The sequence below is a fragment of the Balaenoptera physalus genome (assembly GCF_965194825.1).
Source record: "Balaenoptera physalus genome assembly, chromosome: 20".
Classification (NCBI taxonomy): Eukaryota; Metazoa; Chordata; class Mammalia; order Artiodactyla; family Balaenopteridae; genus Balaenoptera; species Balaenoptera physalus.
The window spans coordinates 49,826,361-49,851,085 of NC_138901.1; the positions used below are offsets into that span (position 1 = coordinate 49,826,361).

The window sequence follows — 24,725 nt, forward strand, 5'->3', positions numbered from 1 at the left end:
ATCAACATTTAATTAAATGTCATCTTATTGTTTTCTGGCTGTTTTGTAATTCCTTTGTTTCTTTCTTCCTGTCTTACTGCCTTCCTTTGTGAATTGATGATTTTCTGCAGTGGTATGCTTTGATTCCATTCTCTTTATCTTTTGTGCATCTACTATAGGTTATTGCTTTGTGGTTACCATGAGGCTTACATAAAACACCTTATAGATACAATGGTTTATTTTAAACTGATGACAACTTAGCTTCGATCACATACAAAAACTCTACCTTTTTATATCCTCCCCCCATCTTATATTTTTGATGCCACAGTTTACATCTTTTTATATTGGATATCCAATAACAAATTAGTGTTTGTAAAGCTATAGTTATTTTTAATACTTGTGTCCTTTAACCTTTATTCTAGAGGTAAGTGATTAACACACCACCATATTACAGTATTGGAATATTCTGAATTTGACTGTATAGTTATACTTACCAGTGTGTTTTCAAATTACTAATTAGTGTCCTTTCATTTCAGCTTGAAGAACACCTTTTAGCATTTCCTGGAAGACAGTTCTGGCGGGAGTGAGCTCCCCTCAGCTTTTATTGGTCTGGGAAAGATTTTCTCTCTCTTTCATTTCTTTTTATTTATTTATTTAAATTTTTAAAAGATTTTTTTGATGTGGACCACTTTTTTTAAAGTCTTTATTGAATTTGTTACAATATTCCTTCTGTTTTATGTTTTGGTTTTTTGGCCACGGGACATGTGGGATCTTAGCTCCCCGACCAGGGATCGAACCCCCATCCCCTGCATTGGAAGGCAAAGTCCTAACCACTGGACCGCCAGGGAAGTCCCTCTCTCTTTTATTTCTGAGGATAACTTTGCCAGATAGAATATTCTTGGTTGACAGGTTTTTGGGGTTTTTTTTTCGTTTCAGCACTTTGAATATGTCATCCTACTCTCTCCTGGCCTGTAAGGTTTCTGCTGAGAAATCCTCTGATAGTCTTATGGGGTTCCTTTCTAAGTGGCAAAATTCTTTTCTATTGCTTCTTTCAAGATTTTCTCTTTGTCTTTGATTCTTACAGTTTTATTACAATGTGTCTTGGAGAAGATCTCTTTGAGTTGAATTTGTTTGCAGACCTCTGAGCTTCATGAACTTGGATGTCCAAATCTCTCTTCAGATCTGTGAAGTTCTCAGACATTATTTGGCGGGGGGGCTGTTAAGGATTCTACATATTAATTTGTGGGGGCATGGTGGAGGTTGCACATACAAACATTTAGTATATAATAAGAAGAAAGTTAATGGACCAGGAAGGAGACTTGAAGATGGAAATACGAGATTTTCTAATCACTTGGAGAAGTTGAGACAACAGCAGTTAATTGGAGAGGTCAAACTTATACCACTGTATTTTTATGGCAGGCTGGTGGTATAGGTCAGACATTATTTTTCAAAAAGTTTTCTGCCCCTTTCTCCCCTTCCTTAGACTCTCATATTGTATAAATTGTTTCTCTTAATGGTGTCCTATAAGTCCCATAGGCTTTCTTCATTCCCCTTCATTTTTTTCTTTTGTTCTCCACCAGCTGAATATTTTCAAATGATGTGTTTGAGTTTACCAATTCTTTCTTCTGCTTCGTTTAGTTTTGAATTGAATCTCTCTATTGAATTATTCATTTCAGTCATTGTATTCTTCAGCTCCAAAATTTCTGTTTGGTTCTCTTTTTTTGTTTTCTCTTTGTGGAACTTATCATTTCATTCTTGTATCGTTTCCCTTATTTCATTAAATTGTTTACCTGTGTTCTCTTGTAGCTCTCTGAGCATCTTTAGAACAATTATTTTGAATTCTTTGTCAAGCAATTTGTGAATCTCCACTTCCCATTACTGGAAGTTTACTGTGTTCCTTTGGTAGTGTCATGTTTCTCCGATGTTTTGTGATCCCTGTAGTTTTTGTAGGTGTCTGTGCATTTGAAGAAGCAGTTACCTCTTTCAGACTTTATTGACTGACTTTGGTATGGAAAGACTTTCATCTGCGGGCAGGCACGTGCTGGAACATGCTGTGACCCTAGGTCTAGTGGTGCAGGGTGCAAAGTGTGAGGGCATGTAACATCTCTGAATGAGGGGGAGGAACGTGATGTCTTGTCGGCTCAGCAGCTGGGGTCCATGACGTCAACAACTGCATAATCTTTGGTGAGAGCTGTAGGCAGTCCACAGTGGCTTCAAGGGCTGTTGGAGTCTTTAACAGTACCTCCAGTCCAGTGGCTAGGGATCGGGCCAGGCAGTGGTGGTGTCTGGAGCCAGTGGTATGCACGGGCTTGGCTGCAGGGCTAGTTGTGGGGGCTGGCTGCAGGGGCACAGTGGCAGGGGCTGGGGCCAACTGGGGGTGCACAAGCAGCTGCAGTGGCCCTGGCTGTCAGTGTGTCCTTGAGTGACAGGGGCTAGCTGAAGGCACATGCTGGGCAGTGGTGGCCAGTGACAGGAGTTGAGGCTGGTGTCTTGCAGGTACACAACTGTAGGGTTAACTGCAGGTGAGCAGAGCCATGCAAGCCAGTGACAGGTGTCCGCATTGAATCCAGGCCCTCCAGCAGCTATGGGGGGCCTTGGCTGTTGGTGTACACTTGTGGGGCCATAGGGGCTTGCTGTGGGCATGTGCACGGCTGTAGCGGCTGGTAGTCGGAGTCAGGCCAGCAGTGTGCAGGTGCACAGCTGCAGGAGTCTCCTGCCATTCTCAGCAGTTATCAGTATCTTTCACTAGCTCTTCTTTCTTAGCCCTACTTTTAAGTGTTCATCAACAAGGGTTTATTTTCAGCCTTTTTTTTTCTTCTCTTAGCTATTATTGGGTGAGCCCCACTAGCATCCTCCTACAAATGTATCTTTCTATCAATACCCAGGGGTTCAAGACTCACAAGAAATCCAGGTAAATGACATTTCTTATCCTCTATGAGTTTGAGAAATCAGAATGATGTATGATTTCTCTCATACTGGGAAACTCCTTCCTCAAGGATAATTGGCTACTGTTTCACATATGACTGACAGTCTTACTAATCAAGATGCTATTGGGATTTCCCTGGTGGTCCAGTGGCTAAGACTCCACGCTCCCAATGCAGGGGGCCTGGGTTCGATCCCTGGTCAGGGAACTAGATCCCACATGCCACAACTAAGAGTTCGAATGCCGCAACTAAAGATCCCGCATGCCGCAACTAAGACCAGACACAGGCAAATAAATAAATATTTTAAAAAATGCTATCAAGCAGGTGTCTTAAATGTAATACCTCCAAACTCAAACTCATATCATTCCTCAAACCTAACATTTCTAATGATTTGTTTTTCTCTCCTTTCCTTATTTCACTTAATGGCATCATCATCCGTTCAGCCTTCTAAATATTAAAAAACACTCAGTGAGCCTTAACTACTCCTCTTTCACTCCTTAGATCTAATTATGCCCCCAGTCATGATCATTCTATCTGTTTTAAATAGTTTGGGTTCCCTCAGAACAGACCCTGGTCCAAGGAGTTGAGTGCAAGTTTATTTGGGTGGAAACAATGGTAAGGGAGTAGGGAAGTAGACTACAGTCAGGGGCATTCATCTCAGGTGCAACATTTAAGGTACAAAATTTACCTTCATTCTATCTTTCCCCAGTCTTTCACACTTCCAGTCTTTGCCGGCAGAGTCAACTTTTTAAAAACACCGATTTCATTACATCTTGTCCTATGCTTAAAAAGCACAAAAAAAAATCCAAACTCCTTGATTTATTGTGAAAAATTTACCTTTTTAGCCTCATCTTCCGCCACTTTCTATTATATAACTATGCTCTGCTATGAATGCTTCAAACACTTTTTGAACTTTAGTACTCCAGCGTATAATGTTCCTTCTGCCTCAAATACTCTTTCCCCCCTCCTTTACACACACAAAAAGTCTTATTAGTCACTTAAAATCTAGCTTGGAAATCTATTTTTCTGTGAAATCTTCCCTGACCTCCCTGAGAAAATTAATTGCCCTTCCTCTGTGTTCCTTAATATTTTGTATGTTCCTCTGCTTTTGCATGTACAGATGGAATTGCATCTGTTTATCCCTTTATCTCTCACTAAACTAGGAACTCTTCAAAAGCAGGTCTTATCCATCTTTTTAACCCCAAAGTCTGCCTGCATATAGAAGGCACCCAGTAAAGGTTTACTGAGTTGAATTTATCTGGGTGCATCCAAACAGAACAAATTTTAAAAGAAATGGTGGGACTTCCCTGGTGGTCCAGTGGGTAAGACTCTGCGCTCCCAATGCAGGGCGCCTGGGTTCAATCCCTGGTGGGGAACTAGATCCTGCATGCCTGCCCCAAATAAGATTCCGCGGGCCGCACCGAAGATACCACGTGCCGCAGCAAAGATCCCATGTGCCGCAACTAAGACCCAGCACAGCCTAAATAAATAAATAAATAAATAAAAATAAATCTAAAAGAAATGGGAGGAAGCTTTTTAGCAATTTCAGGAGATGGACACCAGAAGCAAAAAAAGCAGTCTGTGAAAATGTACAATTAAGACCTATCAAAGAAATCTATTGTATATTATTTATTATTTATGAATTGCTTCAAAAAGGCTTTGAGGCAGCCATTTTTGTGTTGGAAGCTGTTGTCTGCAAAGGCAGTACTTTTGGTTTATTCAAGCAGAACATATGTTGATAAAAAGAAAAGTGAATACTCTAGCACATTATAAATAATACCATTTCAAATTAGGAAGTCCCTAGTTTGTAACTGCCCTAGTGGCAGAGGCCATGTATATAAAATGCATTACTTTTTACATAGCACCTAGCTTAAATATACACAAAGTCTTAAATGATTTTTGACACAACAGTGATTTTGATCATCTGTGACTGAATCTATAGTCATTTGCAATTGAAGTAGGGGATGTGGTAATTATCCATTTTTATTCCTTAGCATGAATAAATAAACCAGATAAATCTCATTCCTCTCAGAACTTCCCCCTCCAAAAATACTTTTTAGCAAGGTGATTATTCTAATGTCTGTCTTTCTCACATGAATTAGGTAGCAATCAAAGTTTCATTTCACCTCACTTTGTAATTTCAAAAACTAATGAGGATGATGATAATGTTTTAAAAATTCAGTTGCATTACTGTTGCTGTTTTTTTAAACGCTAATGGTGATGATTACTGTGGTGACTTTTCCTGTCTCCCTGAACCCTAGCCTAGCACTAATCGAGCTTTGATCAGTAACCACAATAATAACAGTAGTACAGTTTGAAAAGTTTAGCAGTTGAGAACTTATTATCATTCAGTAGAATGGTGGGATGAGGTGGGGGGTGCAGATTTTGATATTCCAGAGTATTTCTGTTTGTTAATATTTTCTTTCTCTCTTTTTGTTATTAATAGTGGTCTGGTAATACTTTTCCTTACCATTTGGTGGTATCTTTTAATGGTCCAGATGAGTGAGTCGACATCTCAAGAGGAACCAAGACCTGCTCAGGTACCTGGTCTTCATAGGTTTCTAACCATTTAGCCATGAGAGGATTTGAGATTCAACATTTTTGGGAAAATTGAGATGCAATATTATATTCTATCATTGAATTACTTCTCTTTTTAGTTGAATTTTTCTGCATCAAGTTTTGACAAAAATGAGGTCAACTAATAGTTGAGTCACAGTGGCCTGCTTCCAGTTGCTTTGTATTCTTTATACCTAACAAGTCTGTTACTGTTTGAGTTTGCTAATATAGCTACTTTATGTGATTTTATTTGGTATGATGTTTACTCATTATGTGAATTTTTTTACATAAAAAGCTTGCTACACTAGACTATAAAATGTTAGTTTTATTTCCGGCTCCTGTTGGGTACCATTTACTAACACTATTTCCACTTCAGGAAAATGGAAAAGAAGACAAAGAAAGGAACCAGGAAGCAACTGAAGTAAAAGAGCCTATTAAGGTAGAGTTTTCATGAGTAATCAGATGTTAATGCTTGAGAGTAAACTGGAGAAATTAATGTTCTTACGAAGAAAAAAAAGGAAAAGATGTGGGTATTCAAAAAGATAAAATGGCAAATGGGAAAAAACAAACCCTTGTTGATCACTAAGCTGACTCATTTGAGTCAGTTGCAGAAAACTTCCATTGACAGGTAAGTTATTTGTGAAGAGCTATTATGAATTATAAGTAAATAAAGTTTACTTTCTAAAATCAGAACTGTTACCCTGAGTACAATAACCACCAGTTTTTAGGGGAACTTCACTATCATTCTGAAAATGTAATCTCCATGTTAATCATTTAAGTAATTTTGTGTTTAAATAAATAGAAGACTTCAATGAGGAAAAATATTTTATAGAAAAGGGGAGGCAAGTGAAAATAGTTATATGGATTCACCATTAAGTTGACTAATGTGAGTCTTAAAGTATTCTATTATCATCCTTTTAAAAGTACATCAACATGAGTACAAAAAGGTATTTTGTCACCATTTATTCATAAAACTAACCTTTACTTTCTTTAATTAAGGTGAAAATGTTTTTCTTTCCACCACAAATGTGGAAGGTGATTCTAATAGTAAAAGAAAACAGCAGCAATTTCAAATGTCCGATTTCACTGTGTTGTGGTCTCAAATTATGTTTCTAGAAAGTATTATATAATTCAAGGATTAATGTACATCTGGAATAATATTCTTAGCATATTACTTTCTTAGCAATAGGAAGATGTGATGACATTCTGAGCCAATGCACTTTACCTTGTAAATGCAGTAAATAGACCGTGATTACTGCTTTGCTTCTAATATATAGCATTAAATCCTAGCAAAATTAGGGAGGAATGTTTGGTGATTTTTAAAAGGGATTTACGTGCATTCTTTAATTGGGAGAGTTGATGCAACTTTGATGAAAAGCATTTCACTTTTTAATTGGTATTTCTTTTCTCCTTTCAGAGTTCACAGAGTATACCAGACAGTTCGGCATTAGGCACCTGCAGCAATGTGGCAGGAACAGCAGCAAATAAAGTCAAATCCCAAGGTAGAGAACTAGGCTTTCTGCTACACAATAGAATGTAAAACTATTACTAAATTTTAGTTGGGGATGGATTCCTCAAGATTTTGCCTTTTAAAGATATAATCCCAGGGATATTTTAAATGCAGTTTGGGAAATAGTTTAAAATATATTCCCGTCATCTTCTATTGATACTTTGAGGCAAGTTTATAACTATTCATCTTGTACTTAAAGAGAAAATTTAGCTAAGAGAGCTGACAACATGGCAGACAACCCATTAATACAAAAATAAAATGAAGAACCCTAGTGATTCAACCTGCCTGTTGTTTTTCTATTTCTTCTTTTTACCTCTGTACTTGACAATACATTTATTCTATTTGACTTCCAGCCCAATCCTTAACCCAAATCCCACATAATTATGCAGGTTGAAAATTTATATGATCAAAAGGCAATAAATAACTGGACAAGACATTCATGCCTTTCACTATGGTTCTTCTAATTTTAGATACTTAGTGAAATCCTGTATGACAGAAAATTTTCACAATATTTAAAATTTAACAATTTCAACTTATATTTTAGTTAATTGAAATTCTTTTCAATTTAGTTTACAACTATTGAGTGTTTAGTATATGCTGGGCTGAACTATAATAATTTTTTTTAATAAATTTGTTTATTTTATTTATTTATTTTTGGCTGCATTAGGTCTTCATCGCTGCGCGTGGGCTTTCTCTAGTTGCGGTGAGTGGGGGCTACTCTTTGTTGCGGCAGGCGGGCTTTTCATTGTGGTGGCTTCTCTTGTTGCAGGGCACGGGCTCTAGGCGCGCGAGCTTCAGTAGTTGTGGCACGTGGGCTCAGTAGTTGTGGCTCGCGGGCTCCAGAGCGTAGGCTCAGTAGTTGTGGCGCACGGGCTTAGTTGCTCCGCCGCATGTGGGATCTTCCCGGACCAGGGCTCGAGCCCATGTCCTCTGCATTGGCAGGCGGATTCTTAGCCACTGCACCACTAGGGAAGTCCCAATAATAATTTTTAAAGCATTTTCTAAACTATAAATTGCTAGTTATAACTTGTAGTTGCTTACTTTTCTCCAAAGTGTTTCTCTGTCTTTTAAACTAATTATAAGTATTATTTACTATTCCTTCTTATTAGTAAATATTATATAATACATACACATTAAGAACCAGACTTTTCAGCATTTATTTTGCCTTTATTATAAACTTAGTACTGTTTTCACAGCTTCACTAACTTCTAAAAAGTTTCTTGGCAAGTCCCTCCCTACCTGCCCCCTACCACCAGTTTCTTTTTCTTTTTTTTTTTTGCATTGTCAACATTTTTTTTTTGTTTACATCTTTCTTGGAGTATAATTGCTTTACAATGTTGTGTTAGTTTCTGCTGTATAACAAAGTGAATCAGCTATATATATGCATATATCCCCATATCCCCTCCCTCTTGAGCCTCCCTCCCACCCTCCCTATCCCACCCCTCTAGGTGGTCACAAAACACCGAGCTGATCTCCCTGTCCTATGCAGCTGCTTCCTACTAGCTATCTGGTTTACATTTGGTAGTGTATATATGTCATTGCTACTCTCTCACTTCGTCCCAGCTTCCCCTCCCTGCCCCGTGTCCTCAAGTCCATTCTCTATGTCTGCGTCTTTATTCCTGTCCTGCCACTAGGTTCATCAGAACCATTTTTTTTTAGATTCTATATATGTGTGTTAGCATATGGTATTTGTTTTTCTCTTTCTGACTTACTTCACTCTGTATGACAGACTCTAGGTCCATCCACCTCACTACAAATAACTCAATTTCGTTTCTTTTTATAGCTGAGTATTCCACTGTATATACCACCAGTTTCTTGATTTTACTTCCTCCTCACTCCCACCCTTCACCATCACCCCATAAATACACTTTGCCTTTACCATACTCACTTGGGCCAGGTTTATAAATGAACTCTCGTGTTTTAAACATGCCAAACAGAATCGCGATCTAGGTAATTTGCTGTAAATTTAATTAGGTGTTCACTTTCATCAGTTTATGGCCAAATTTGCACCTACAAATCTTCACACATATATTACAACATGTAATTTATTGCCTCTCTAGAAAACATATCGATCAAGAGTTTATGGTCTTGGGGCTTCCCTGGTGGCGCAGTGGTTGGGAGTCTGCCTGCCAATGCAGGGGACACGGATTCGAGCCCTGGTCTGGGAGGATCCCACATGCCGCGGAGCGGCTAAGCCCATGAGCCACAGCTACTGAGCCTGCGCGTCTGGAGCCTGTGCTCCCACAAGAGAAGCCGCGACAGTGAGAGGCCCGCGCACCGCGATGAAGAGTGGCCCCCGCTCGCCGCAGCTGGAGAGGGCCTTCGCACAGAAATGAAGACCCAACACAGCCAAATAAATAAATTAAAAAAAAAGAGTTTATGGTCTTTTCTGTTCTTGTACTTTCAATTTGTTATCACTTTTCAATGTATGGTAGAGGGAAATGTGTTTTGTTTGTTTAAGTCTATTCATCCCAGTTTATGATATATACTGAAAACATTGCAGTTGCTTGTTGCGATATCAAATGCAATGCAATGTACTTATTTATTCAGTGATCAGTCACTGTTAATCCTAACATTTCTAAATCTCCCTTTGTAAATACGTGTGTGTGTGTGTGTGTGTAAGAAGTGGGAAGAGGAGCTGTTATTTTAGTCTCAACATGTCAAAGGATGTGTCGTTATCCTTGTTATATACTTGTCAAAATTAAAAGGATGTTATCTTGCCAGGCAGCTCCCAGAATACACTCAAATACATATCTTTGCATAGAAAATATTGTGGTTAAATGTACCATGTGAATTCCTCATTTGTTTCCCTGGTTATTGTATTTTTTAGGATATGAGCTTAACTTGTGTTTTGAGAAATCTTATTTCTTTTTTATTAATTTGCTCAGTTTTATTCTTATTACACAGCCCTAAGTTTAAAAACGTTTTGTAGGAAAATGCCTTTTCCTATAGCTATTGAATTTTAATTACAATAGTGTTTAATAGTGCTTCTTTTCCTCCTCCTTTCATAGTAGTTATTCTACATTATGTACAAATGGTAAGAAATTCTGGCAAGACCAAGACAGCTGAGTTTCAGACAGGACCTGTGTTTAAAGGGAACATCACACATCTGTTAAGTAGCCCTGCTGCGTCAATTTTCACCAGTTTAATCAGCAGCCAGTCCCTGTAATGTTATATGCCTCCTGTGAAGAAAGAGTCTGTTAAAGCTTATTATAATGTGGGTTATAATTCATTCCTATTTATGTCCTTAAATAGGGTTGTACTGAGGCCGTGCCCAGCAGTGGGCCATGCACTAAGTGCAGGAAATGATAAAAGTCACTTATAAGATTGGACCTTTCAAAATATGAATAAGGAATTCTTTTGTGTTCCTACTTATTTAGTTGAAAGCATTTGTGCCCATAGTGCCTGAATAGGACTTTGTATGTTAGAAGGTGGATTGATACAGGGGTGAAGGTGTGCATATTGGGAAAGAATGTGAAAGGCTCTTAATTCCGCAAGAGTTTAGGAAGACAATCCTGAAAAAGAATTTCAGTGCTTAGCATAGTGCCTGGCACTATGACATCAATAATTATTTATTGAGTGAATATGTAAATGAATCTATCTATCTGTAAAAGGTTTAGGAATGTCCAAGCATAGACCTGCTAAAAAACCCAGTACCTATTTGAAATTATATTCAATTAAACCTCTTAATTTTCCCTTGGGGCAGTGCTGTAATTTATGAATTCGGAGATCACCCAATCAAAAGACAGCTACAGATAGGCTTGTTCAGAATTCTGATGTATTGACCCTGCTATTGCTGTGCCTCCTTTTCTTTTCTTGGTTTTATGGCTCTAAGACAGAAGTGTTTGACCAGAGCTGTAACCAAACACATATCTACTTCCATTCTGCATATCGGTGGGGACAATGCAAGCACGAGGATTATTGCCTAGCAACCTATAATAGCCAAGCACACTAGAGGAGCACTAGCAGGCTGCAGCAAAGATAAGACAATGCCCTAGTTCATGTGTGAGTTTACTAATGAGCCATGCAGATGGCTAGATATTAAGTTGCTATAAATCTGTAGCACTCCCCTTAAAGCAGGAGGAGGAATATCTGCCTTGGGTTATGCTGGAGAAGTTAAAAGCAAAGAGAGTACATTAGAACCTGCAGACTTAAACAAAAAAAATTGGTCTCTATCACACGTATTTAAAATAGAAGTAAAAGTATTGTATATTAATGAGCATTGTGACAAAACAGAATGGAAACACTACCCGCCCACCCCACAAAAAAAGAGGTTAACTTGTTTACAAATCCAACTGAGAGGTAAGGGAGAGCATTATACTACCCTCCTCATTTCCCCCATATATGAATAAGCCAAGGAGGAAATCAAAACTTGGGAGGGATGTTCATAAATACTATCCACTATTGGACTTAAGACATTCTTTAAATGAAATGTTGGCTTTTCAAGTGCTTTTAAAAATAAACCACTTAATTTTTTTCCTGGTTAGAAAGATGGATACTATGTAGGTAGAATTTTTTTTTTAACATCTTTATTAGAGTATAATTGCTTTACAATGGTGTGTTAGTTTCTGCTTTATAACAAAGTGAATCAGTTATACATATACATATGTCCCCATATCTCTTCCCTCTTGCATCTCCCTCCCTCCCACCCTCCCTATCCCACCCCTCTAGGTGGTCACAAAGCACCGAGCTGATCTCCCTGTGCTATGCGGCTGCTTCCCACTAGCTATCTGTTTTACATTTGGTAGTGTATATATGTCCATACCACTTTGTCACTTTGTCTCAGCTTACCCTTCCCCCTCCCCATATCCTCAAGTCCGTTCTCTAGTAGGTCTGCATCTTTATTCCCGTCTTGCCCCTAGGTTCTTCTGACCATTTTCTTTCTTTCTTTTTTTTTTTTTTTTAGATTCCATATATATATGTGTGTTAGCGTACGGTATTTGTTTTTCTCTTTCTGACTTACTTCACTCTGTATGACAGTCTCTAGGTCCATCCACCTCACTACAAATAACTCAGTTTTGTGCCTTTTTATGGCTGAGAAATATTCCATTGTATATATGTGCCACATCTTCTTTATCCATTCATCTTTGATGGACACTTTGGTTGCTTCCATGTCCTGGCTATTGTAAATAGAGCTGCAATGAACATTTTGGTACATGACTCTTTTGAATTATGGTTTTCTCAGGGTATATGCCCAGTCGTGGGATTGCTGGGTTGTATGATAGTTCTATTTTTAGTTTTTTAAGGAACCTCCATACTGTTCTCCATAGTGGCTGTATCAATTTACATTCCCACCGACAGTGCAAGAGGGTTCTCTTTTCTCCACACCCTCTCCAGCATTTATTGTTTGTAGATTTTTTGATCATGGCCATGCTGACCAGTGTGAGATGATATCTCATTGTAATTTTGATTTTCATTTCTCTAATGATTAATGATGTTGAGCATTCTTTCATGTGTTTGTTGGCAATTGTATATCTTCTTTGGAGAAATGTCTATTTAGGTCTTCTGCCCATTTTTGGATTGGGTTGTTTGTTTTTTTGATATTGAGCTGCATGAGTTGCTTGTATGTTTTGGAGATTAATCCTTTGTCAGTTGCTTCATTTGTAAATATTTTCTCCCATTCTGAGGGTTGTCTTTTCGTCTTGTTTATGGTTTCCTTTGCTGTGCAAAAGCTTTGAAGTTTCATTAGGTCCCACTTGTTTATTTCTGTTTTTATCTCCATTTCTTTAGGAGGTGGGTCAGAAAGGATCTTGCTGTGATTTATGTCATAGAGTGTTCTGCCTATGTTTTCCTCTAAGAGTTTGATGGTGTCTGGCCTTACATTGAGGTCTTTAATCCATTTTGAGTTTATTTTTGTATATGGTGTTAGGGAGTGTTCTAATTTCATTCTTTTACATGTAGCTGTCCAGTTTTCTCAGCACCACTTATTGAAGAGGCTGTCTTTTCTCCACTGTATATTCTTGCCTCCTTTATCAAAGATAAGGTGACCATAGGTGCGTGGGTTTATCTCTGGGCTTTCTATCCTATTCCATTGATCTATATTTCTGTTTTTGTGCCAGTACCATACTGTCTTGATTACTGTAGCTTTGTAGTATAGTCTGAAGTCAGGGAGCCTCATTCCTCCAGCTCCATTTTTCTTTCACAAGATTACTTTGGCTATTCGGAGTCTTTTGTGTTTCCATACAAATTGTGAACTTTTTTGTTCTAGTTCTGTGAAAAATGCCAGTGGTAGTTTGATAGGGATTGCATTGAATCTGTAGATTGCTTTGGGTAGTAGAGTCATTTTCACAATGTTGATTCTTCCAATCCAAGAACATGGTATGTCTCTCCGTCTATTTGTATCATCTTTAATTTCTTTCATCAGTGTCTTATAATTTTCTGCATACAGGTCTTTTGTCTCCTTAGGTAGGTTTATTCCTAGATATTTTATTCTTTTTGTTGCAATGGTAAATGGGAGTGTTTTCTTAATTTCACTTTCAGATTTTTCATCATTAGTGTATAGGAATGCAAGAGATTTCTGTGCATTAATTTTGTATCCTGCTACTTTACCACATTCATTGATTAGGTCTAGTAGTTTTCTGGTAGCATCTTTAGGATTCTCTATGTATGGTATCATGTCATCTGCAAACAGTGACAGCTTTACTTCTTCTTTTCCAATTTGGATTCCTTTTATTTCTTTTTCTTCTCTGATTGCTGCGGCTAAAACTTCCAAAGCTATGTTGAATAATAGTGGTGAGAGTGGGCAACCTTGTCTTGTTCCTGATATTAGTGGAAATGGTTTCAGTTTTTCACCACTGAGGATGATGTTGGCTGTGGGTTTGTCATATATGGCCTTTATTATGTTGAGGAAAGGTCCATCTATGCCTACTTTCTGGAGGGTTTTTATCATAAATGGGTGTTGAATTTTGTCAAAAGCTTTCTCTGCATCTATTGAGATGATCATATGGTTTTTCTCCTTCAATTTGTTAATATGGTGTATCACGTTGATTGATTTGTGTATATTGAAGAATCCTTGCATTCCTGGGATAAACCCCATTTGATCATAATGTATGATCCTTTTAATGTGCTGTTGGATTCTGTTTGCTAGTATTTTGTTGAGGATTTTTGCATCTATGTTTATCAGTGATATTGGCCTGTAGTTTTCTTTCTTTGTGACATCTTTGTCTGATTTTGGTGTCAGAGTGATGGTGGCCTTGTAGAATGAGTTTGGGAGTGTTCCTCCCTCTGCTATATTTTGGAAGAGTTTGAGAAGGATAGGTGTTAACTCTTCTCTAAATGTTTGATAGAATTCTCCTGTGAAGCCATCTGGTCCTGGGCTTTTGTTTGTTGGAAGATTTTTAATCACAGTTTCAATTTCAGTGCTTGTGATTGGTCTGTTTATATTTTCTATTTCTTGCTGGTTCAGTCTCGGAAGGTTGTGCATTTCTAAGAATGTGTCCATTTCTTCCAGGTTGTCCATTTTATTGTCATAGAGTTGCTTGTAGTAATCTCTCATGATCCTTTGTATTTCTGCAGTGTCAGTGGTTACTTCTCCTTTTTCATTTCTAATTCTATTGATTTGAATCTTCTCCCTTTTTTTCTTGATGAGTCTGGCTAATGGTTTATCAATTTTGTTTATCTTCTCAAAGAACCAACTTTTAGTTTTATTGATCTTTGCTGTCATTTTCTTTATTTCTTTTTCATTTATTTCTGATCTGATCTTTATGATTTCTTTCCTTCTGCTAACTTTGGGATTTTTTTGTTCTTCTTTCTCTAATTGCTTTAGGTGTAGGGTTAGGTTGTTTATTTGAGATGTTTCTTGTTTCTTAAGGTAGGCTTGTATAGCTAAAAACTTCCCTCTTAGAACTGCTTTTGCTGCATCCCATAGGTTTTGGGTCATCATGTTTTCATTGTCATTTGTTTCTAGGTATTTTTTGATTTCCTCTTTGATTTCTTCACTGATGTCTTGGTTATTAAGTAGTGTGTTGTTTAGCCTCCATGTGTTTGTATTTATTACAGGTTTTTTCCTGTAATTGATATCTAGTCTCATAGTATTGTGGTCGGAAAAGATACTTGATAGGATTTCAATTTTCTTAAATTTACCAAGGCTTGATTTGTGACCCAAGATATGATCTATCCTGGAGAATGTTCCATGAGCACTTGAGAAGAATGTGAATTCTGTTGTTTTTGGATGGAATGTCCTGTAAATATCAATTAAGTCCATCTTGTTTAATGTATCATTTAAAGCTTGTGTTTCCTTATTTATTTTCATTTTGGATGATCTGTCCATTGGTGAAAGTGGGGTGTTAAAGTCCCCTACTATGATTGTGTTACTGTCGATTTCCCCTTTTATGGCTGTTAGTATTTGCCTTATGTATTGAGGTGCTCCTATGTTGGGTGCCTAAATATTTACAATTGTTATATCTTCTTCTTGGATTGATCCCTTGATCATGATGTAGTGTCCTTCCTTGTCTCTTGTAATAGTCTTTGTTTTAAAGTCTATTTTGTCTGATTTGAGAATTGCCACTCCAGCTTTCTTTTGATTTCCATTTGCATGGAATATCTTTTTCCATCTCCTCACTTTCAGTCTGTATGTGTCCCTAGGTCTGAAGTGGGTCTCTTGTAGACAGCATATATACAGGTCTTGTTTTTGTATCCATTCAGCCAGTCTATGTCTTTTGGTTGGAGCATTTAATCCATTTACATTTAAGGTAATTATCAATATGTATGTTCCTATTACCATTTTCTTAATTGTTTTGGGTTTATTATTGTAGGTCTTTTCCTTCTCTTGTGTCTCCTGACTAGAGAAGTTCCTTTAGCATTTGTTGTAAAGCTGGTTTGGTGGTGCTGAATTCTCTTAGCTTTTGCTTGTCTGTAAAAGCTTTTAATATCTCCGTCAAATCTGAATGAGATCCTTGCTGGGTAGAGTAATCTTGGTTGTAGGTTTTTCCCTTTCATCACTTTAAATATGTCCTGCCATTCCCTTCTGGCTTTCAGAGTTTGTGCTGAAAGATCAGCTGTTAACCTTATGGGGATTCCCTTGTATGTTATTTGTTGCTTTTCCCTTGCTGCTTTTAATATTTGTTCTTTGTATTTAATTTTTGATCGTTTGATTAATATGTGTCTTGGCATGTTTCTCCTTGGATTTATCCTGCGTGAGACTCTCTGTGCTTCCTGGACTTGATTAACTATTTCCTTTCCCATATTAGGGAAGTTTTCAACTATAATCTCTTCAAATATTTTCTCAGTCCCTTTCTTTTTCTCTTCTTCTTCTGGGACCCCTATAATTCGAATGTTGGTGCGTTTAATGTTGTCCCAGAGGTCTCTGAGACTGTCCTCTATTCTTTTCATTCTTTTTTCTTTATTCTGCTCTGCAGTAGTTATTTCCACTATTTTATCTTCCAGATCACTTATCCGTTCTTCTGCCTCAGTTATTCTGCTATTGATCCCTTCTAGAGAATTTTAAATTTCAGTTATTGTGTTGTTCATCTCTGTTTGTTTGCTCTTTAGTTCTTCTAGGTCCTTGTTAAATGTTCCTTGTATTTTCTCCATTCTATTTCCAAGATTTTGGATCATCTTTACTATCATTATTCTGAATTCTTTTTCAGGTAGACTGCCTATTTCCTCTTCATTTGTTAGGTCTGGTGGGTTTTTGCCTTACTCCTTCATCTGCTGTGTGTTTCTCAGTCTTCTCATTTTGCTTAACTTACTATGTTTGGGGTCTCCTTTTTGCAGGCTGCAGGTTCGTAGTTTCCATTGTTTTTGTTGTCTGTCCCCAGTGGCTAAGGTTGGTTCAGTGGGTTGTGTAGGCTTCCTGGTGGAGGGGACTAGTGCCTGTGTTCTGGTGGATGAGGCTGGATCTTGTCTTTCTGGTGGGCAAGTCCACATCTGGTGGTGTGTTTTGGGGTGTCTGTGGCCTTATTATGATTTTAGGCAGCCTCTCTGCTAATGGGTGGGGTTGTGTTCCTGTCTTGCTAGTTGTTTGGCATAGGGTGTCCTGCACTGTAGTCTGCTGGTCGTTGAGTGAAGCTGGGTCTTGGCGTTGAGATGGAGATCTCTGGGAGATTTTCGCCGTTTGATATTACGTGGAGCTGGGAGGTCTCTTGTGGACCAGTGTCCTGAACTTGGCTCTCCCACCTCAGTGGCACAACCCTGACGCCTGGCTGGAGCACCAAGAGCCTGTGCTCCACATGGCTCAGAATAAAAGGGAGAAAAAAAAGAAAGAAGAAGATAAAATAAAGTAAAATAAAATAAAGTTATTAAAATAAAAAATAAGTATTAAGAAAAAAAAATTTTTTTAAGTAATAAAAAAAAAAAAACGGACAGACAGAGCCCTAGGACAAATGGTAAAAGCAAAGCTATACAGACAAAATCACACACAGAAGCATACACATACACACTCACAAAAAGAGAAAAAGGGGAAAAAATATATATATCGTTGCTCCCAAAGTCCACCTCCTCAATTTGGGATGATTCGTTGTCTATTCAGGTATTCCACAGATGCAGGGTACATCAAGTTGATTGTGGAGATTTAATCCGCTGCTCCTGAGGCTGCTGGGAGAGATTTCCCTTTCTCTTCTTTGTTTGCACAGCTCCCGGGGTTCAGCTTTGGATTTGGACCCACCTCTGCGTGTAGGTTGCCTGAGGGCGTCTGTTCTCCGCTCAGACAAGACAAGGTTAAAGGAGCAGCTGATTCGGGGGCTCTGGCTTGCTCCAGCCGGGGGGAGGGAAGGGTATGGATGTGGGGCGAGCCTGCAGCGGCAGAGGCCAGCGTGATGTTGCAGCAGCCTGAGGCGCGCCATGTGTTCTCCCGGGGAAGTTGTCCCTGGATCACGGGACCCTGGCAGTGGCGGGCTGCACAGGCTCCCGGGAGGGGCGGTGTGGATAGTGACCTGTTCCTGCACACAGGCTTCTTGGTGGCTACAGCAGCAGCCTTAGCGTCCCATGCCCGTCTCTGGGGTCCGTGATGATAGCCGCGGCTCTCACCCGTCTCCTTTAAGCGGCGCTCTGAATCCCCTCTCCTCGCGCACCAGGAAACAAAGAGGCAAGAAAAAGTCTCTTGTCTCTTCGGCAGCTCCAGACTTTTTCCCGGACTCCCTCCCAGCTAGCTGTGGCGCACTAGCCCCCTTCAGGCTGTGTTCACGCAGCCAACCCCAGTCCTCTCCCTGCGATCCGACCGAAGCCCGAGCCTCAGCTCCCAGCCCCCGCCTCAGCTGCCAGTCCCGGCCCACCCCGGCAGGTGAGCAAACAAGCCTCTCGGGCTGGTGAGTGCTGGTCAGCACCGATCCTCCGTGCGGGAATCTCTCCGCTTTGCCTTCCGCACCCCTGTGGCTGCGCTCTCCTCCATGGCTCCGAAGCTCCCCCGCTCCGCCACTCGCAGTCTCCGCCCGCGAAGGGCCTTCCTAGTGTGTGGAAACCTTTCCTCCTTCACAGCTCCCTCCCACTGGTGCAGGTCCTGTCCGTATTCTTAGTCTGTTTTTTCTTTTTTCTTTTACCCTACCCAGGTACGTGGGGAGTTTCTTGCCTTTTGGGAGGTCTGAGGTCTTCTGCCAGCGTTCAGTAGGTGTTCTGTAGGAGTTGTTCCACATGTAGATGTATTTCTGATGTATTTGTGGGGAGGAAGGTGATCTCCGCATCTTACTCTTCCGCCATCTTGAAGCTCCACCTGTAGGTAGAATTTAAAAGTATTCTTCAGAGTACTCTCAAAGCTAAGAAAGAAATTTTAATAAATAAAAAGAATTTTAAAATATTTATGGATAGCCTCCCCCAAAATGAGAATGAATAAATACATTGCAATGCAGTCATATAATGAAATATTATGAAGCAGTGAAAAACGAACACACTGGAGCTGCAGTTATCAATATAGATGAATTTCATAAACGTAATATTAAGTATTTAAAAGGTCACAGAATACACATGATATGAAATCATTTTTATAGAAATTAAAAACAAGAACAATATTATATTGCTTATATATAATATATACAAATGCAGAAAAATGATAAACGTGAAATTCCGAATAGTGTTTCTATCAAAGTAGGGGTATTTGAGAGGCTTTAATATACAGGTAATTTTTTTCTTAAGCTAAGAGTAGCTATATGGCTACTTATATCATCATTATACTTACAGGTCTTAATTATCTCATAATAAATAAAATTTAAAAAAACACTGCTCTAAGTTGTGGAGGTTCTGGTCTCTTACCCTTTTATTGCACTAGTACTATTTATTGAGAGTTATTAATGATTGAAGCATGGCTCAATAACTGCTTTCTGGTTATGTTAAAAACAATGAGTATGGGGACTTCCCTGGCTGCCCAGTTGTTAGGACTTCGCCTTCCAATGCAGAGCTAAGATCCCAAATGCCTCGTGGCCAAAAAACCAAAACGTAAAACAGAAGCAGTATTGTAACAAATTCAATAAAGACTTTAAAAGTGGTCCACATTAAAAAAAAAATCTTTAAAAAAATAATGAGTATCAAAATAATTTACATATCTATTTCTTCTTTTCTCCTGAATCCACGAAGTAATAGAGGCAAAGAACTTTAACAGTGTATGGCCCTAATCCTATTGTGGTTCAGTTGGACATTAATATTTTTTCAGTGGAGAGAAGCAAGTTGACTAGTAGATAATATTTGAAAGACCTGGAACTACTTCATCTCCGTGGCCATACCAGAAAAAACCTTAAGATTCTTACTAAGTTTTTCATTCCAATCACCTCAGCAATCGTGGCTGTAGAAAAAAACATCTGAGAGCTTATTGTTCAGAGCCTGAACTAGCTAGGTCCTGGGAACCTAATTATATTTCTATTATATGTTAACAACAAACAATTAGAAAATGAAAATTTTAAAATACAATTTTAATGGCATAAAAAGCACTAAATATCTCAAAATAAATCTAACCAAAAATGAACAAAGCCTGTACACTGAAACTATAAAACATTGTTAAAAGAAATTAAAGAAGACCTAAATAAATGAAAAAATATACCTTATTCATGAATTAGAAGACTTAATATTGTTAAGAAAGTAGTGCTCCCTCGACGGACCTCTAGATGCAGTGTAATTCTAGCAAAAATTTGTGCAGGGTTCTGTATAATTTGATTCTAAAATTTATGTAGAAATGCAAAAGACCCAGAAAAGCCAAGGAAATCTTGAAGAACAACAAAGCTGGGGGATTTATATTACTAAATATCAACATTTATAATTAGGTTACAGAAATTAGGACAGTAGGACATTGACATAAGGATAGACAAATAAGCCAATGAAATAGAGTCCAGTTGAAAGTCCTGTATTGAAAACAGGAGGTGTTTTCAGTAATGATGCCAAAATGGAAAATATGTATTTTTGAGTCCTACCTCACCCGACACATGCAAATAAATTCTACATGTATTGTAGATATAAATGTGAGTGATAAAACAGTAAGTAATTTTAGAAGATAACAGGAGAATATTGTCATGATTTGCTAATATTCTGTTGAAGATTTACATCTATATTCATAAGGAATAGTAGTCTGAAATTTTCTTTTCATGTGGTGTCCTTATCTGGCTTTGGTATCATATCTATGCTGGCCTCATAGAATGAGTTAGAAACTGTTATGTCCTCTTCAATTTGGGGGGAGGAGTGTTGTAAGGATAGGTTTTAATTCTTTAAATGTTTGATTAAATTCACTGGTGAAGCCATCTGGTCCAGGACTTTTCTTTCTTGTGAGGGTTTTGATTACTAATTTAATCTCTTTACTTGTTATGGGTCTGTTAAGATTTTCTATTTCTTTTTGAGTCAGTTTAGATATTTTTTATGTATTTTTTGTCCATTTATTCTAGGTTATCCTTTTTATCTCTGTGAGATTGGTGGTAATGTTCCCACTTTCATTTCTTATATTAGTTTTTTTGTGTCTTCACTCTTTTTCTCTTTGCCAGTCTAGCAATTTGTCAATTATGTTGATCTTTTCAAATAACCAACTTTTGGTTTCATTGATTTTCTCTGCTGTTTTTATAGTCTCTATTTTGTTAATCTCCACTCTAATCTTTATTATTTCCTTCCTTCTGTTAGTTTTAGGTTTATTTTACTCTTCTTTTTCTAGTCCTTGAGGTGTAAACTTAGATTATTGATTTGAGATTTTTCTTCTTTTTTAATGTAGTCACTTAACAGCTATAAATTTCCCTCTGAGCATTGCTTTCACTGCATCCCATAAGTTTTGGTATAGTGTGTTTCCATTTTCATTCATCTCTAAGTATGTTCTAATTTCCCTTGTGATTTCTTCTTTAACCCATTGGTTGATTAAAAGTGTGTTTTTTAATCCCACAGATTTCTCCTATATCTTCAAAGAAGACACTTTGTATGATATTTATATTTTTAAATCTATTAGGATTTGTTTTGTGGCCTAACATATAGTCTATCTTGGAGGATGTTCCATGTGCACTTGAGCAGAATGTGTATTCTACTGTTGTTGGGTGGAATATTCAGTATACATCTGTTAGAGCTGGATTTTTGTTTATGGCATGAAGTATGGGTCCAACTTCATTTTTTTTGCATATGGATACCCATTTTTTACAGCACCATTTGCTGAAGAGATAATTTTCTCCCCATTGAATGATCTTGGCACCCTTGGCAAAAGTCAATTGGTCATATATTTATGGGTATGTTTCTGCTCCAGGCTCATCTTGAATATTTCTTGCCCCAGTCCTAGAATCAGCCATTTTTTCAATGAGTCCTGATTTTTTAAAATTGGAGAATGATATTAGAAACCAAGGTCTGGGGACTTCCTTGGTGGCACAGTGGTTAAGAATCCGCCTGCCAATGAAGGGGGCACGGGTTCGAGCCTTGGTTCGGGAAGATCCCACATGCCATGGAGCAACTAAGCCTGAGCACCACAACTACTGAGCCTGCGCTTTAGAGCCCATGCTCCACAACAAGAGAAGCCACCGCAATGAGAAGCCTGCACACCGCAACGAAGAGCAGCCCCTGCTTGCCGCAAATAGGGAAAGCCTGCACGCAGCAACGAAGACCCAATGCAGCCAAAAATAAATAAATAAGTAAATCTAAAATTTCAATCCTATTAAAAAAAAAGAAAGAAGCCAAGATCTGAGCACTAGGTTTCCAAGCTCTTGTAATTTTTAAAAATAATATAACTATATTTTTAATTTCCTCTAATTTCTCTGCTGTGAGGATATTAATTACAGCTCTTTTAGAACTCCCTATATTTGTTCTATTAATGGTGCTTCCTTGGATAGTATTAATCATTGCATTTGTTTAGTCATGGAGATAGTTTTCGTTAAATATTTGGTGATCCTTACGTGTGTGCTTACATTTGCATTTGGGAATCCCTGTTTGCTTTTCTCTGGATGACGTTTCTGTTTTCTGTAGCCTGCTGCCAGTGATTGTGGAGGAGGGGTAAGATATGCAGATTGTGGAGGAGGGGTAAGATGTGCAGACAGTGAAGTCTGTCAGCAATTCATTTTCTCTGTGTGTGGAGGCATTATCCTGCCTCTCTTGCCCGAATCCCCTTGTCCCAGTTCAAGGGTGAATGCCTCTGGTGCCTGATGATTAGCTCAAATGGGGATGAAGATACACAAAAAGGTCAGTCATTCCCCTGCTATCCATATCTACATCCTTTAAACTTAGGGTGCCTCAGAGCTGCTCCCAAATTTCACAGTCATCTTCTGGATCTTTTTAGTCTTATAGTTTCTTTAATCAATCTAATCCCATCTACCTTACATTTTTCAGAGACCCTCAAAGTTTCTGAAGGCCCTCTTCATGACTGATTGTTAGCATTCTTTTTTTTTTTTCGCTGTGCCGCCTTTGTAGTGGCATCCAGGATCTTCACTGCGACATGAGGACTCTTAGTTGTGGCATGCATGTGGGATCTAGTTGCCCAACCAGGAATCAAACCCAGGCCCCTTACATTGGGAGCGCAGAGTCTTACCCACTGGACCACCAGAGAAGTCCTTTTTTTAAAATTAATTTTTATTGGAGTATAATTGCCTTACAATGTTATGTTAGTTTCTACTGGTTGTTAGCATTCTTATGTTCATATTAAAACACACACACACACAAACACACACACCCTTTTCTATCATTTCTAGAGATTTTGGTAGGGAGGGCATGTAGGTCCTGACCTCAGTCCACTATCTTGGTCTAAAATCTCCAACATGGAAGAAGTTGGAAATATGAGAGTGGGAAGAAATATATTTATTGGGTTGGCCAAAAGGTTCATTTGGGTTTTTCTGTAACACCTTATGGAAAACCCCGAACGAACTTTTTGGCCAACCCAATACATGTACATGTCTGGTAGACTCTCTTCACTGCCTACTCAGCAGGCATTTTCCCACCTTTTGTCTGCCAATGGAACTTCAATTTTGTAGCAGATGGAAATCACTTGATATCAGAGAATTTGGTCTAAACCCTGACCAAATATGGTCTAAACCCTGACCAAGGAATAAATTATGATTGATCAAAACTATTCTCAATAACCCTTTTACCTTTACCAGCTATTGGCCTAGGGTGGGCATGTAACCTAATTAGGGCCAATGAAATGTAAAGGAAAGTCTTAGAGTGAGGAGTCTGGGATCTTCTCTTCTTGAATAATAAAACAGCACCTCAAGAAGAGAAAGCTCCTTCATTCTCAATCCTTTTCTCCTGTAAAGAAGTGATGCCTGGAGCTGCAATAGCTATCTTGTGATCCTGAGATACAAGCACAAAAAATGAATAAAGAACAATAGAAACATGCTAGGTACTTAATAAAAACACTGAGCTGTTGAATGGCTTCTGATTAAGAAAACAGTAAATGTCCTTATGGTTAAAGTCACTGCTGTCTGATTTTCTGTTACTTTTAGCTGTGTTTGAATATACCATGTAAATGGATGTAAAATAATTTTCTAATAATATTCTAAAGTAACATAGATTAAAATCTACTTCTAATATTTCTTACATTTCAATTTTTGTCCCCTCAGAATTAAACCTGGAGGAGCAGCCAAAAATCTCAACTTGTTCAATAAAGGACTCTAGAATCTCAAAGAATACTGTATTCAGAAAACCTGCAAAAGTGATTTTCAATTTAGATCAAACTACACAGAGTTCGAAGCTAGAACAGTCATGGAAGAAAAATCTTTTTGAAAGACTGCAGGCAAGAGCCCAGACAATGCAGCAGAAAATCATAGATAAGGAAAATCTGAAGAAGGAACTAGAAAAAAAGGCTGAAGAAAAACTCCCCAGGGATAATTTGGCCAAAGAGTGGTTTAATACTGAAAACATGACACTGAACAGTCGTGCATATTTGCTCGACAAACTTCTACCCACCTTAGTTCCTGGAATGGAAAAAATGTTAATGCAAGTGGAAAAGAAGAAGCTTTTGGCAGAAGTTGATATTCCAACCAAGTTTAATCCAATTAACCATTTGGGGGAATACTTAATGAGAAACAACCCTAATTATATCAAAGACTCAGGAATGTCTGGTTATCAGAGGGTGATGAGAAATATCACAGAAGACCTGAAGATATACGTTCCGAACACTACTTACAACAGGTACAGTTTGTTGTATTTTCAGTTGATGATCTAGCTCCTTATGTTGAAAAGCAAGTAGAACAATAACATAATCATACAAATAGGACTTAAAGTAATTTTATAGTTCTTCAAAAAGTATTTATTGAGCTACTACTATGTGCTTCACTATTTATGAGGCACTGTGAAGACTAACAAGGTATATTAAGTAAGTTCCTTGTACTCATGAATTTAGTTATCTCACTAGGATCCCAAGTGTGTATTTATTTGTTTATTATTTGTCTTCT

General features: G+C 38.2%; 1 protein-coding gene across 3 annotated transcripts in view; it reads left to right on the forward strand.

The window, feature by feature from the left end:
* EFCAB5 (EF-hand calcium binding domain 5) overlaps positions 1 to 24,725 on the forward strand; it is a 136,950-nt gene that overhangs the window by 10,944 nt on the left and 101,281 nt on the right. For 2 of the 3 annotated variants that reach the window (XM_082443393.1, XM_082443394.1), the window contains exons 2-5: positions 5,350 to 5,443; positions 5,836 to 5,898; positions 6,877 to 6,961; positions 23,892 to 24,462. In XM_082443393.1, coding sequence (XP_082299519.1) covers positions 5,350 to 5,443; positions 5,836 to 5,898; positions 6,877 to 6,961; positions 23,892 to 24,462 — 813 coding nt within the window. Of the gene's footprint in view, positions 1 to 2,815; positions 2,891 to 5,349; positions 5,444 to 5,835; positions 5,899 to 6,876; positions 6,962 to 23,891; positions 24,463 to 24,725 lie in introns of those variants that run through there. The other variant, XM_082443395.1, reaches the window with a different exon arrangement.